This window comes from Henckelia pumila, unplaced genomic scaffold, assembly GCF_033568475.1.
Source record: "Henckelia pumila isolate YLH828 unplaced genomic scaffold, ASM3356847v2 CTG_461:::fragment_3, whole genome shotgun sequence".
Classification (NCBI taxonomy): Eukaryota; Viridiplantae; Streptophyta; class Magnoliopsida; order Lamiales; family Gesneriaceae; genus Henckelia; species Henckelia pumila.
In genome coordinates this window covers 9,424,503-9,436,609 of record NW_027331831.1, presented here as the reverse complement: position 1 = coordinate 9,436,609, position 12,107 = coordinate 9,424,503, and the positions used below count along the sequence as shown (strand labels likewise).

Genomic DNA, 12,107 nt, shown 5'->3' with positions numbered 1-12,107 from the left:
GACGTTTAGACGTTAGGCGGTTGTCCACCGCCTCGATTTTTAGACAGTTGAAGATTCTGAGAGTTATTACATTAATTGACGGTCTAGGCCGCCTAATCGTCGCCTAGACGCCTCAAAATTCGTCTAGGCGGCCGCGTAGATTAACATATAATTAATATTTTATATATTTTTTAATTTTAATTTTTTTTAAAAAAATTATTTGACATATTTGTCTATCAATTTTGTATCGGATGAAAACGTGAAATATGTCATGTATTTCGAGTTGAATTCGATAACGAAAAATTAATTGAAAAATATTAAGATGAACAAGAATAATTAAATGTTTAGACTTAAAAAAACACCACTTAGGCAGGAGAATTAGATAAAAAAAAATTATTGAAGAAATATTAAGATGGGTTATACTAGAATAATTAGATATTTAGGCTAAAAAAATCGCCTAGACGCCGCCTAAGCGTCTAGACGCTAGGCGGTGCGTGACCGTCCGCCTACCGTCTACCGCTTTTTAGAACATTGGTTAAAACACAGTATTCGGTAAGGACAATTATTACACCCAACATATATTTTAATTTAAAAAATTATAACAATTTTGAAAAACTTATTATCGTTAAATTTGAAAATTACATGCAAACTCCATGATATTTTATTTTTATTACGATTGTCACTTTAAATTCAAAAATGAATATATATATATATATATATATATATATATACCACGAGAAAAATTGTATGTAATTTTTAAAGTTAATGGATACAAAAAATATAAAAAGTATGTTAGTTTAAATTTCAAAGTTAGTTGAATGTATTTATAGTCATAGTTAATTAGTTATGCAAATCTTAGGGAATATATAAAGAATTAAACCATTAATTTGATTTAACCAGTCGCCGTTTATGAATGGAAAAATTATTTAATTCAAGAAAACATAAAACCAGCATGATTCTTGTTCCATTTTGTTTGGTGTCATGATAAGAAAATGAATAAAAGGCAACGCCGATCTTGACTGATTATTAGACTTAAGATAACGAGCCATGGAATATAAAATTGAATATATTCAACTATCAAAGCCACAAAAGAAAAAAAAAATTAATACGGAACTAGACAATGAATATTGAATAATTGAGAACGGTTGAAGGTTATGGTAGCTATACCGATGATTCTATGTTACATTGGTTGAAATATATTTTTTTTTTTGTTTTTGTTGAGATATTCGCGCGAACATCACGGTGAAAAAAAATCATGCGGATCTGTCTGTAATTTTTTTTTTATTTTTGTCATTTAGTGTAATGTTCATGCAAACATCGTGATGTTCATGCGGACATGTGAAAAAAAATAATAAGTATTTCACCCGGTGTAACATAAAATCACCCTAGCTATATTGATGAATATTATTAATTTAATGTATGCATTTCTTATTGGCACTTAAAGAAATAATTTCTCACTATGTTTTTTTTAAGATAATTTCTCACTATGTTAAACGTAGGAGTTACATTTTCAAAATCTGCGTATTAAATTCTAATTTGCAGTGACTACATAAAAATAATATAAAGCAAATAAATCGAATTTAAATTTTATTTTAAGAGTTTCAAAAATATATATATTGTTTCTTGATACAATTTATGTTTCAAACTTGGCAAGCCTGTGCTACCTATATTTGACTTGAGAGTGTTTTGTGTTAATGCACCAAAGATTATGGTTTTATATCTAAAAATAATCGTGTTCCATGCCACACGGCCGAGAGTATTATTTCAACATTTTTGATGTATTTTTTTTTATACATATTCATATGAAAGCAGGGATGGGCATTTTTGGAGTTTCAACTGAGAATTATAAAATTATAAAAAATATATATATAAAGTGAGAATATTGACCCTAGTATATTTTAATTATTAAAATGAGAATTATAAAATAAAGTATTTCTTCAAACGAAAGCAGGGATGGGCAATTTTGGAGTTTCGCCTGAATTACTGTAGGCTTATCTATTCATCTCATCTTCTCTTCAACCTCTATATAAACCTTCAAACACTTTAACTCAAGCACAACACAAATTTTCAGAACTTCCAGTCCTCCACTTGTCAAATTCCCCGGCGGCATTCAGAATCATTTGGAAACCAAAGTTTTCCAGGGATACAGAGCAATGGCAGGGATGACGCAGAAGGATATCGACCTTGTTAACAGGAGAATGGCCTCTGTTTCAGGGCATTTCACTCCATCTGCAGAAAGCGGGGGCATTGCCATGTCCAACTGCAGCGGAAGATTGAACGATTCCTATCATCGTGTGCACGGAGAAGTTCCGGGCTTTATCCCGGAATGGAGGCAGGTGCCCGATGAGTCCGGGAAGCCGTTCACCGATATCATCTACGAAAAATCCGTCGGAGAAGGCATTGCCAAGGTATTTTTTTTCTGGAAATATATATACGAAAGATCAAGACTTTTGAGTTAATTATAACTAGAGCCCAAAAGATGGAGGAGTTTTTGCTGATTGGTAAAGTTATTACCTTGTTGAATGTGTACGTAATATTATATTTTGTGGGCAACAGATAACAATCAACAGGCCAGAGAGGAGGAATGCATTCAGGCCTCACACGGTGAAAGAGCTCATGCGGGCATTCAATGATGCCAGGGACGATAACACTATCGGGGTCATTATTTTCACCGGAAAGGTATAAAGAAATAGCAAATATAATGCAATTTATTGTGTAATAGTCAGTTAATGTTTATTTTGAAACTCGCAAAAAATTACAGGGCACACAAGCCTTTTGCAGTGGAGGTGATCAATCGTTCAGAGGCAAAAATGGGTACGCCGACTACGACAATTTCGGACGTCTGAATGTCCTCGATTTGCAGGTTTGAATCCCCATATGTTGAGTGTTGAATTCATAATCTTCTGCTTAGGTTGCTAAAAGAAGTTGTGAATTAATATTGATCAGGTGCAAATTCGTCGTCTCCCGAAGCCGGTGATTGCTATGGTTGCTGGATACGCTGTCGGGGGTGGACATGTGCTCCATATGGTTTGCGACATGACAATTGCAGCAGATAATGCTGTTTTTGGCCAGACAGGACCAAAGGTTGGAAGCTTTGATGCTGGCTACGGAGCTTCTGTTATGGATCGTTTGGTAATTAGTTTTGAAACTCGAATGCTAGCTTCAATTTGAATTCAAGATCAAATTTTTACAAGAAGAAGTAGTTGTGGGATCCTTCATTCCCTAACAAATGGTTTGAATCTGAATAGGTTGGACCAAAAAAAGCTCGTGAAATGTGGTTCATGGCAAGATTTTACAATGCCGAGGAAGCTGATAAAATGGGACTCATCAATAAAGTTGTCCCAGTAAGTGCTCCACATTGTAATAAAACCCGGCCTCCATTTCATGCACATATATATATGATTGATTTACAAGAAACTATGTATATGTATTTTGCAGCTGGAAAATTTGGAAGAGGAGACAATCAAATGGTGTAGAGAGATCATGAGGAACAGCCCGATGGCAATTCGCGTCTTGAAATCGGCTCTTAACGCAGTCGATGATGGTCACTCTGGACTTCAGGTACTAAACTTTTTAATTTTTATAGAAAGGACGTCGGATAATCTTCTTTAAAATTCAATCATCAATCAAAATATAATAATATATTGTGGTTTAATTTCTTGTGTGACAGCAACTTGGTGGAGATGGAACTCTTCTGTTTTATGGAACTGAGGAAGGTGCGGAGGGGAAGAACTCATACTTGCAACACAGGAAGCCCGACTTCTCCAAATTCCCCCGTCTTCCTTGATTCGTTTATCTTGATTTTGACATTATATTGGGAATTAGCAATAAGTTAAGACAGAACAAAACAAAGATGTTCGTTCCGTCTTCTTAAGCAATAAATTAATAAATTCGCATTTTGTTATTTATATTTTCCGATTTCACCAAATTAATTGTTTCATCATTTGTGTTGTTGTAACTTAATATCATCTTCTTAAACAATAAATTCACGTACTTTTGCGCCTTTGCAAACTTTGTAAAATCATATTTTTTAATGATTAAACAGTTTGTCAGCCGACTAATATATGTTGGTTTCGGTTATAATAAATATTTATTATATGCACACCATTTATAAAGAATTGACACAATAGATTAAACATGTTTTGGAGTCTTGTAATTTCCTAAAATTTCTCTATCACATTCTTCCACTATTTTTTCTGGTTTTCCTTTTATATCTTATCGTATCCACCAAAGAGAGAAAAAAATATTTGAGAAACTCTCTCATATTTTAGAATTATTGAAGAATTTTTTTCCAGTTAATTAGTTATAACTTTTCTTGGTTTAATGCTCGCGCCAACTTACAAAATTCAGTAAAATAATAATAATAACTATATAAGCAAGTAACACAAACATATATGATATGATTAATCCTTAAATAAGATTTTGGATTGGGCAATCTAAATTTAATATATAGTTAAATGGCAGACTAATCTCACTTTGGTAATAACTATTAGGCTATCACACCAAATATCCTACCTATTTTACCCTAACACTTTATATAAATAGAAATTTCATTTTATGTAATTATTCATACTTTTAACACATCTAACCGACCTTTCTTCGCATTTCTCTCAACTAATTCCAACATATTTAGTAAATCTCTTTTCCTCTTTTTTTTTTACTATTTAAACCATCATTTAAACAACAAAAATTATATTTAAAATTATTTGAAAAAATTAGTACATAATATAATGTAATATATTAATATCATGTTTTTTATGAATACTATTTTTTGTTTTTAAAATAATTATTTTATTAAAGATATTTTACATCTAAAATTATAAATAAATAAATCAAAAATTTATTTATCTTAATATCTAAAACTTAGTTGAGAAAATTATGAAAAAATGATAAAATTTACTGATCTTATAATGTTGAACCTAGAGACAACTATTTTCTCCTAACTATTAAATGATCTTATGCACAATTCGAATGGACGAGGATATGGATAATGAGGTATAAAGATTTTCGTGTTTAGATATGAAGATAGATCTAGTAACGTCCTATTCAATATTCATACTCGACCCAATGACTTGATTAAATTGTTACTATTATATTATATATGAATAAAAAAAATATAGTATAATACATATAGATGTATATATACATATATATAATTCCTATATAGAAAAAATGAGTTTTTTAGTCTAGTAACTTTACTTTCTTTGGGTTTTGGTCCAATAACTTTTTCGATATAAGTTTTGATACATTAACTTTGTATTTTCAGTGTTTTTTGGTCCAACTGCATACGTCCAACTTCTGATTGGTCCACATCATCATTTTGGACCAATCAGAAGTTGACACGTATGCAGTTGGACCAAAAACATTGAAAATGCAAAGTTAATGTACCAAAACCCACATCGAAAAAGTTAATGGACCAAAACCAAAACATGTACAAGTTAATGGACCAAAAAACTTATTTTCCTATATATTTATATATATGTAGAGAGAACTGCATTTTTGATCTTATTATTATTTGCAAGTTTCCCAATTTTGGTCATATTAATAGTAAATTTATATTTTCAGTTATGTAACTTGTATTGACCCAATCCGGATTCACTACTAAACAGAGGTTAAAACTTAATTTTCGGAGGCCGAACGATAACGAGGCGTTATTGGGATCGTAGCGGAGTTGTGTCTAGGTTTTGAGGTCATCGTCATCAAAGGGCTAACGACGAATGCAGGATCATTACTAGACTCTGATTAGCATATGTGAATAGCTATTAGTCTAGTTAAGGCTTTTAATAATCTATAAGTGATATAGTGATTATATGTTTATAGGCTTCGACTCGGGTACCCGGGTGGCTAGGTTGCTTGAGTTGCATGATTTGAGGTACGGACGTACTATCCGAGATATCCTGGTTGAGTATGCATGTTATATGATTGTAATGTGATTTTATTTTATGTGCATTGTTTATATCACGAATATTATGATGTATGCATTATCACGTTGAGTCTTTATCATTGATATAATCAATAGAGAGGTCGTTCAGCCTCATTATATTTTGTGGATGGATACCATAGTTTTGGATCCAGATATGTCCACGGTTTTATGGTATGGGAGTACTTCCTGATGCGACGGCCCAGTGTGCTACATACCATGACACCTTTGACTGAGTAGTATTCTATCGATGATAGATTTTCGGTACCCTTCACTTGCATTATCCATTCATAGTATGTATATACTCATACATCTGTACTGAGCGTTGTTAGCTCACGTCCGTGTATCTTATTAAATACCCCATTCGACGGGACAGTTGCAGGTTCCCGGGTTAGAGGACCAGTTTGTAGTTGGTGACCAGGGAATTTTGAACTTAGTTGGTGCCAACAGAGCTAGTTAGGATTGACCCTCCTGTGTTTTTGGTTGTATTATTATTTTGGATTGCAGTTATTTATCGGTTGTATTCTGCCGGGTTATCATTTGTTTTAATTAGTTTCCGTAGTTTTATCAAATTATTATTATTTAAGTTTTAATTACTTATTTAAGCCTCTGTAATTAGGTGATTCCGGAGCGGGTCACTAAAATGTCAATGTCGCATACAAAATCATGAACAATAATTATGCATCATATGACATATAATATTGCAACACATGCATAAGCATGCATATTCAGCTGACTATCTCATTTTGTACTTACATACCTCAACTATTGGTCTAGTTGAACAAATGTCTATAGTCCAGACCTACAAGCCAAGATAATATCATATCACTATAACTCGTCTAAAAGTCTTAACTAGGCTAATTGCTACTCCCAAAAGCTACTAAGAGTCTAAACTTATTTATACATGCTTCTGTCGTCAAGCCGGCTGATATCGAAGGTCTTGACCCAAGCACAACTACGTTACAGTCCCGTAGCATCTCGCTATCGCCCGACCCTCGAGAATAAAGCTAAAACACTAAGAAACATATACTGAATCACACAACTTCACCTCCAAACACACACCACTATGAGAAGTCTCGGCCCCTATTTATAGAGCATGTTCGGAAGCTTATCCTAGGTTCTGAAGGTTGAACCTCCATGCATACCACCTCTCTGGACACCTGTCTTCGAAAGCTCCAATCCCGAGTTTGGTGGGTCCGAACACCTTCGGAAGGTCCGATCCCTATTTAGAATGTTCCGATCTTGCATGAAATCTCACTTGTCTAAACACACACCTTATTAGTGCGCATGCCCTAACTCTTCGGATGCTCCGATCTCACGTTCAATAGGTCCGAACCCACCCCATTTTTTGAGCACTTAACCGATGAATTTCGCTCTTTCAACTGCAGCCTAATCCCCGAACATGCTCAAGAATCGTTATGTATTTTATCTTTCTTTATGAAATTTTTTCAGAGCGCCAATGGGAAAAGTATAGTTACATATTATAATTTTTATATTACGAAAATCCTTTGCTTCCGAACTCATTTTCTTCTTCCGAACTTATCATGCTTGTAGTTCGAATCTTTCGAAGAACTCGAGTCCTTGGGGTCCTCATGTTCATTTTCGGGCGTTCTGAAGTTGATTTTCTACTTATTTTTATCAAATAAGGATTTTTTAATCATGCTTTAATACTTTAAACATTCTTAAACATTTTAATTACTTAAAACAAGAGTTGTGTTACTACAAATAATATGTTTGGTTTAAATGATTAAATTTAAAATTAAATAGAAAATTTTATTTTTAACCTTTTTAAGGATTAATAAATATAAATAAAAGAATATATGTGAAGATAATATTGTAATTTTATATTAATGATATGATTGATGTGAAATAAGTAATTAATGATTTTGATTGATTTAGGATAAATAATTATTGAAACCAACATAAGATGAGATTGGATTAATCCAATCTTGCACATCAAACACATATATATCTCATATCCGATGATCGATAGCAAGATGAAGACCATCAATAGCTTGAAATTCATCATAACATAGAGTCTCCATCTTTTTTCCAGTTTTGCCCCACTTATATTAGGAAAATATAACTTTTTTAATCTTCGGGATTTGGTTCACTAAATAATATAATATTTTTTATTTTAATCTTATTTCACCCGAAATACTGATATGACATGCACTATAAAAATGTTAATTTGCGCTGAAAATTGCTTATATGAGTATGACATGAGAAATCATTGAGATGATCGGGACAATAACAACAATTACACCAAAATAGTTGTAAATTAAAATTTAGTGCATCTGATATTAAAAGCTCTTTCAAACAGCTTATAAGCTGTTTTAGAGCTTTTAAGCTCTGAAAATTTGTTTGGTAAATTTTTTTAAAAAACAGCTTATAAGCTATCAAAATAAGTTGTTTGACAGTTTATAAGGTGTTTTAAAAAAAGTAAGGGGGAATGTACTTTTTTTAAAAAAAATCTTATTTTAATAAATCTCCATCTTATCCTCCACTCATTAAATATTAAAAATTATTTTTAAAAAAAATTACAAATCACATAAATTTTTCTAAAAGTAAAATATTAAAAAAAATTATTTTTTAATATAGGTTTATTCTAAAACTATTTTTGTATATGTATAACTCGAAACATTATTTCATAGAATTTATACCCTTCTTGGTAATTTTGACAATAAAAGATCTTATAATACCAAACATATCACATCTTTAAGTTGTTTAAAATAAGTTTACCCAAACACTTTAATAACTTATTTTTAAAATAAGTTCTAACAGCTTATAAACTCGTATTTTTAAACTCTAAGAGCTTATAAATTCTTTTTAATAAGCTTAGCCAAACACTCTCTTAATAAACAAAAACCCAAAATAAAGCAGATTGCTGAATCAAAAAAATTATTGTCCCATTAAATTAAGAAATCAATGAAAAAAAAATATACATTGCAAGTCCGGTTGAATTTCGTATTTAATTTTAATCTTTCTATTCGTCTATTCATAAATAAATTCATGGTAATAATAATAAATAATTAAATATATGGAATTGGAAATATGGCTCCTGACTACCACCAACGGTCAATGCAGCAGCCTCTATCTGGACTCTCCAATTTTATTTTTCTAAAAACTACAGAAAATTTTCGTGCAAATATAAAATTTTAATCCCGATACACCACGAAGCATGAAAAAAATTCCATGAATTAATCTATTCAAACGCCATTTTTGAATGGAGACACTATTCTAGTCAAGAAAACATTATACCAACATGATTCTTGTAATGCCACAATAAGAAATAAATATAAGGCAACGCCATTCTTGACCGATCATAGTTAAGATTACGTGACATGGAATATAAAAATGTACGTATTCAACAATCAAAGCCAAAAAGCGGAATACAGAACTAGAAAATTTAATTGTAAAATACTTTTTTTTTTTTGGGGTACGCTAAACCAAGTAGTTGCATTTTCAAGTTATATGTATTAAATTCAATTGCAGTATATTATACATTAAAAACATTGAATAAATTCAATGTAAACATTATTTTACGAGTTTCATATATATATATATATATATATCTATAATTGATCTAATTATGGCAAATATGAGACCTCAATATTCAAGAAGTCTTGAATCAGGATTTCACTTGGGCGAGTCGAGTAATTAGATATTTATGTGCTTAGATTAGAAAGAGGACTAAAGGCAATATTTATGTTATAATACTTGACTAAATAAGTTTCAAACTTAGCATGCTTGTGCTTCCTATTTTGACTAGAGAGTGTTGTGTTGCAACAAGGAGCACGCTTCTGTATATTATTAATTTTTAAATGTAAAAAATAAAAGAACACCATATAAGAATATTGACCCTACCTTATTTTACATTATTGTCATGAAAGTTATAAAATAATTTATTCATCGAACAAAAGTAGGGATGGGCAATTTGGGAATTTCACATGCATTACATCGCAGGCTTATCTAAATAATCTAATTATCTTATCTTCTCCTCAACCTCTATATAAACCTTCCAACACTTGAGACTGAACACAACACAAACACAAATCTTCCAAACTTCCAGTCCTCCACTTGTCAAATTCCCCGGCGGCATTCAGAATCATTTGGAAACAAAACATTTCAAGGGATACAGAGCAATGGCAGGGATGACGCAGAAGGATATCGACCTTGTTAACAGGAGAATGGCCTCTGTTTCAGGGCATTTCACTCCATCTGCAGAAAGCGGGGGCATTGCCATGTCCAACTGCAGCGGAAGATTGAACGATTCCTATCATCGTGTGCACGGAGAAGTTCCGGGCTTTATTCCGGAATGGAGGCAGGTGCCCGATGAGTCCGGGAAGCCGTTCACCGATATCATCTACGAAAAATCCATCGGAGAAGGCATTGCCAAGGTATTTTTTTTTCTTGAAATATATATACGAAAGATCAAGACTTTTGAGTTAATTATAACTAGAGCCCAAAAGATGGGGGAGTTTTTTGCTGATTGGTAAAGTTATTACCTTGTTGAATGTGTAATATTATATTTTGTGGGCAACAGATAACAATCAACAGGCCAGAGAGGAGGAATGCATTCAGGCCTCACACGGTGAAAGAGCTCATGCGGGCATTCAATGATGCCCGGGACGATAACACTATCGGGGTCATTATTTTCACCGGAAAGGTATAAAGAAATAGCAAATATAACGCAATTTATTGTGTAATAGTCAGTTAATGTTTATTTTGAAACTCGCAAAAAATTACAGGGCACACAAGCCTTTTGCAGTGGAGGTGATCAATCGTTCAGAGGCAAAAATGGGTACGCCGACTACGACAATTTCGGACGTCTGAATGTCCTCGATTTGCAGGTTTGAATCCCAATGAGTTATGAATCTGCTGTTTAACACAAGCATATATAGATTGCTAAAAGAAGTTGTGAATTAATACTGATCAGGTGCAAATTCGTCGTCTCCCAAAGCCGGTGATTGCTATGGTTGCTGGATATGCTGTCGGGGGTGGACATGTGCTCCATATGGTTTGCGACATGACAATTGCAGCAGATAATGCTGTTTTTGGCCAGACAGGACCAAAGGTTGGAAGCTTTGATGCTGGCTACGGAGCTTCTGTTATGGATCGTTTGGTAATTAGTTTTGAAACTCGAATGCTAGCTTCAATTTGAATTCAAGATCAAATTTTTACAAGAAAAAGTAGTTGTGGGATCCTTCATTCCCTAACAAATGGTTTGAATCTGAATAGGTTGGACCAAAAAAAGCTCGTGAAATGTGGTTCATGGCAAGATTTTACAATGCCGCTGAAGCTGATAAAATGGGACTCATCAATAAAGTTGTCCCAGTAAGTGCTCCACATTGTAATAAAACTCCCTTTTGATGCACATATATATATGATTGATTTACAAGAAACTATGTATATGTATTTTGCAGCTGGAAAATTTGGAAGAGGAGACAATCAAATGGTGCAGAGAGATCATGAGGAACAGTCCGATGGCAATTCGCGTCCTGAAATCGGCTCTTAACGCAGTCGATGATGGTCACTCTGGACTTCAGGTATTAAACTTTTTTTATTGAAAGCACGTCGGATAATCTTCTTTAAAAATTCAATCATCAGTCAGAATATAACATTATATTGTTGTTTCTTGTGTGACAGCAACTTGGTGGAGATGGAACTCTTCTGTTTTATGGAACTGAGGAAGGTGCAGAGGGGAAGAACTCGTACTTGCAACACAGGAAGCCCGACTTCTCCAAATTCCCCCGTCTTCCTTGATTTTCACGTTAGATTTGGCAAACAATAAATTTGTACTATGAAGAAGGGAACAAAGATGTTCGTTCTGTCTTCTTAGCAATAAATTCAATTATCTTTGTTATATGTTTTGAGTTATGTAAAATTTTCCGATTTTACCAAATTAAAATTGTTTTATGTTACTATTATACTAGGCTAGCTCGTTGGAGTTCCTTTGGGCATTTGCCAAATCTTGGATAGAATAAGGAAACTGAATTTGTTAAATTACAATTATACATAAATCATTTGTTAAAGTAAAATCATCCAACCCCGCTTGGGGATGTTCACATTTCGGATAACCGCACAACTCGAAACCGAAAATTCGGTTTGAATTGAAAAATTTTCACATTTCGGATAACCACCTAAACCAAAACCGAAAATTCGGTTTGAATTGAAAATCGAAACGTTAATTCGGTTCGATTTTTAG

The 12,107-nt window shown here is 32.9% G+C and overlaps 2 protein-coding genes across 2 annotated transcripts; both read left to right on the top strand.

Annotated features, from left to right (window-relative positions):
• Positions 1 to 2,043: 2,043 nt before the first annotated feature.
• On the top strand, positions 2,044 to 3,878 carry LOC140871795 (1,4-dihydroxy-2-naphthoyl-CoA synthase, peroxisomal-like). Its single transcript, XM_073274505.1, has 7 exons — positions 2,044 to 2,387; positions 2,536 to 2,658; positions 2,741 to 2,842; positions 2,926 to 3,111; positions 3,228 to 3,323; positions 3,418 to 3,540; positions 3,650 to 3,878. Exons 1-7 carry the CDS (start codon positions 2,133 to 2,135, stop codon positions 3,764 to 3,766), a joined length of 1,002 nt encoding a protein of 333 aa, XP_073130606.1. The 5' UTR covers positions 2,044 to 2,132; the 3' UTR covers positions 3,767 to 3,878.
• A 6,054-nt stretch (positions 3,879 to 9,932) lies between these two features.
• Positions 9,933 to 11,829, top strand: LOC140871760 (1,4-dihydroxy-2-naphthoyl-CoA synthase, peroxisomal-like). Its single transcript, XM_073274449.1, has 7 exons — positions 9,933 to 10,299; positions 10,446 to 10,568; positions 10,651 to 10,752; positions 10,839 to 11,024; positions 11,141 to 11,236; positions 11,326 to 11,448; positions 11,549 to 11,829. Exons 1-7 carry the CDS (start codon positions 10,045 to 10,047, stop codon positions 11,663 to 11,665), a joined length of 1,002 nt encoding a protein of 333 aa, XP_073130550.1. The 5' UTR covers positions 9,933 to 10,044; the 3' UTR covers positions 11,666 to 11,829.
• Positions 11,830 to 12,107: the final 278 nt, after the last annotated feature.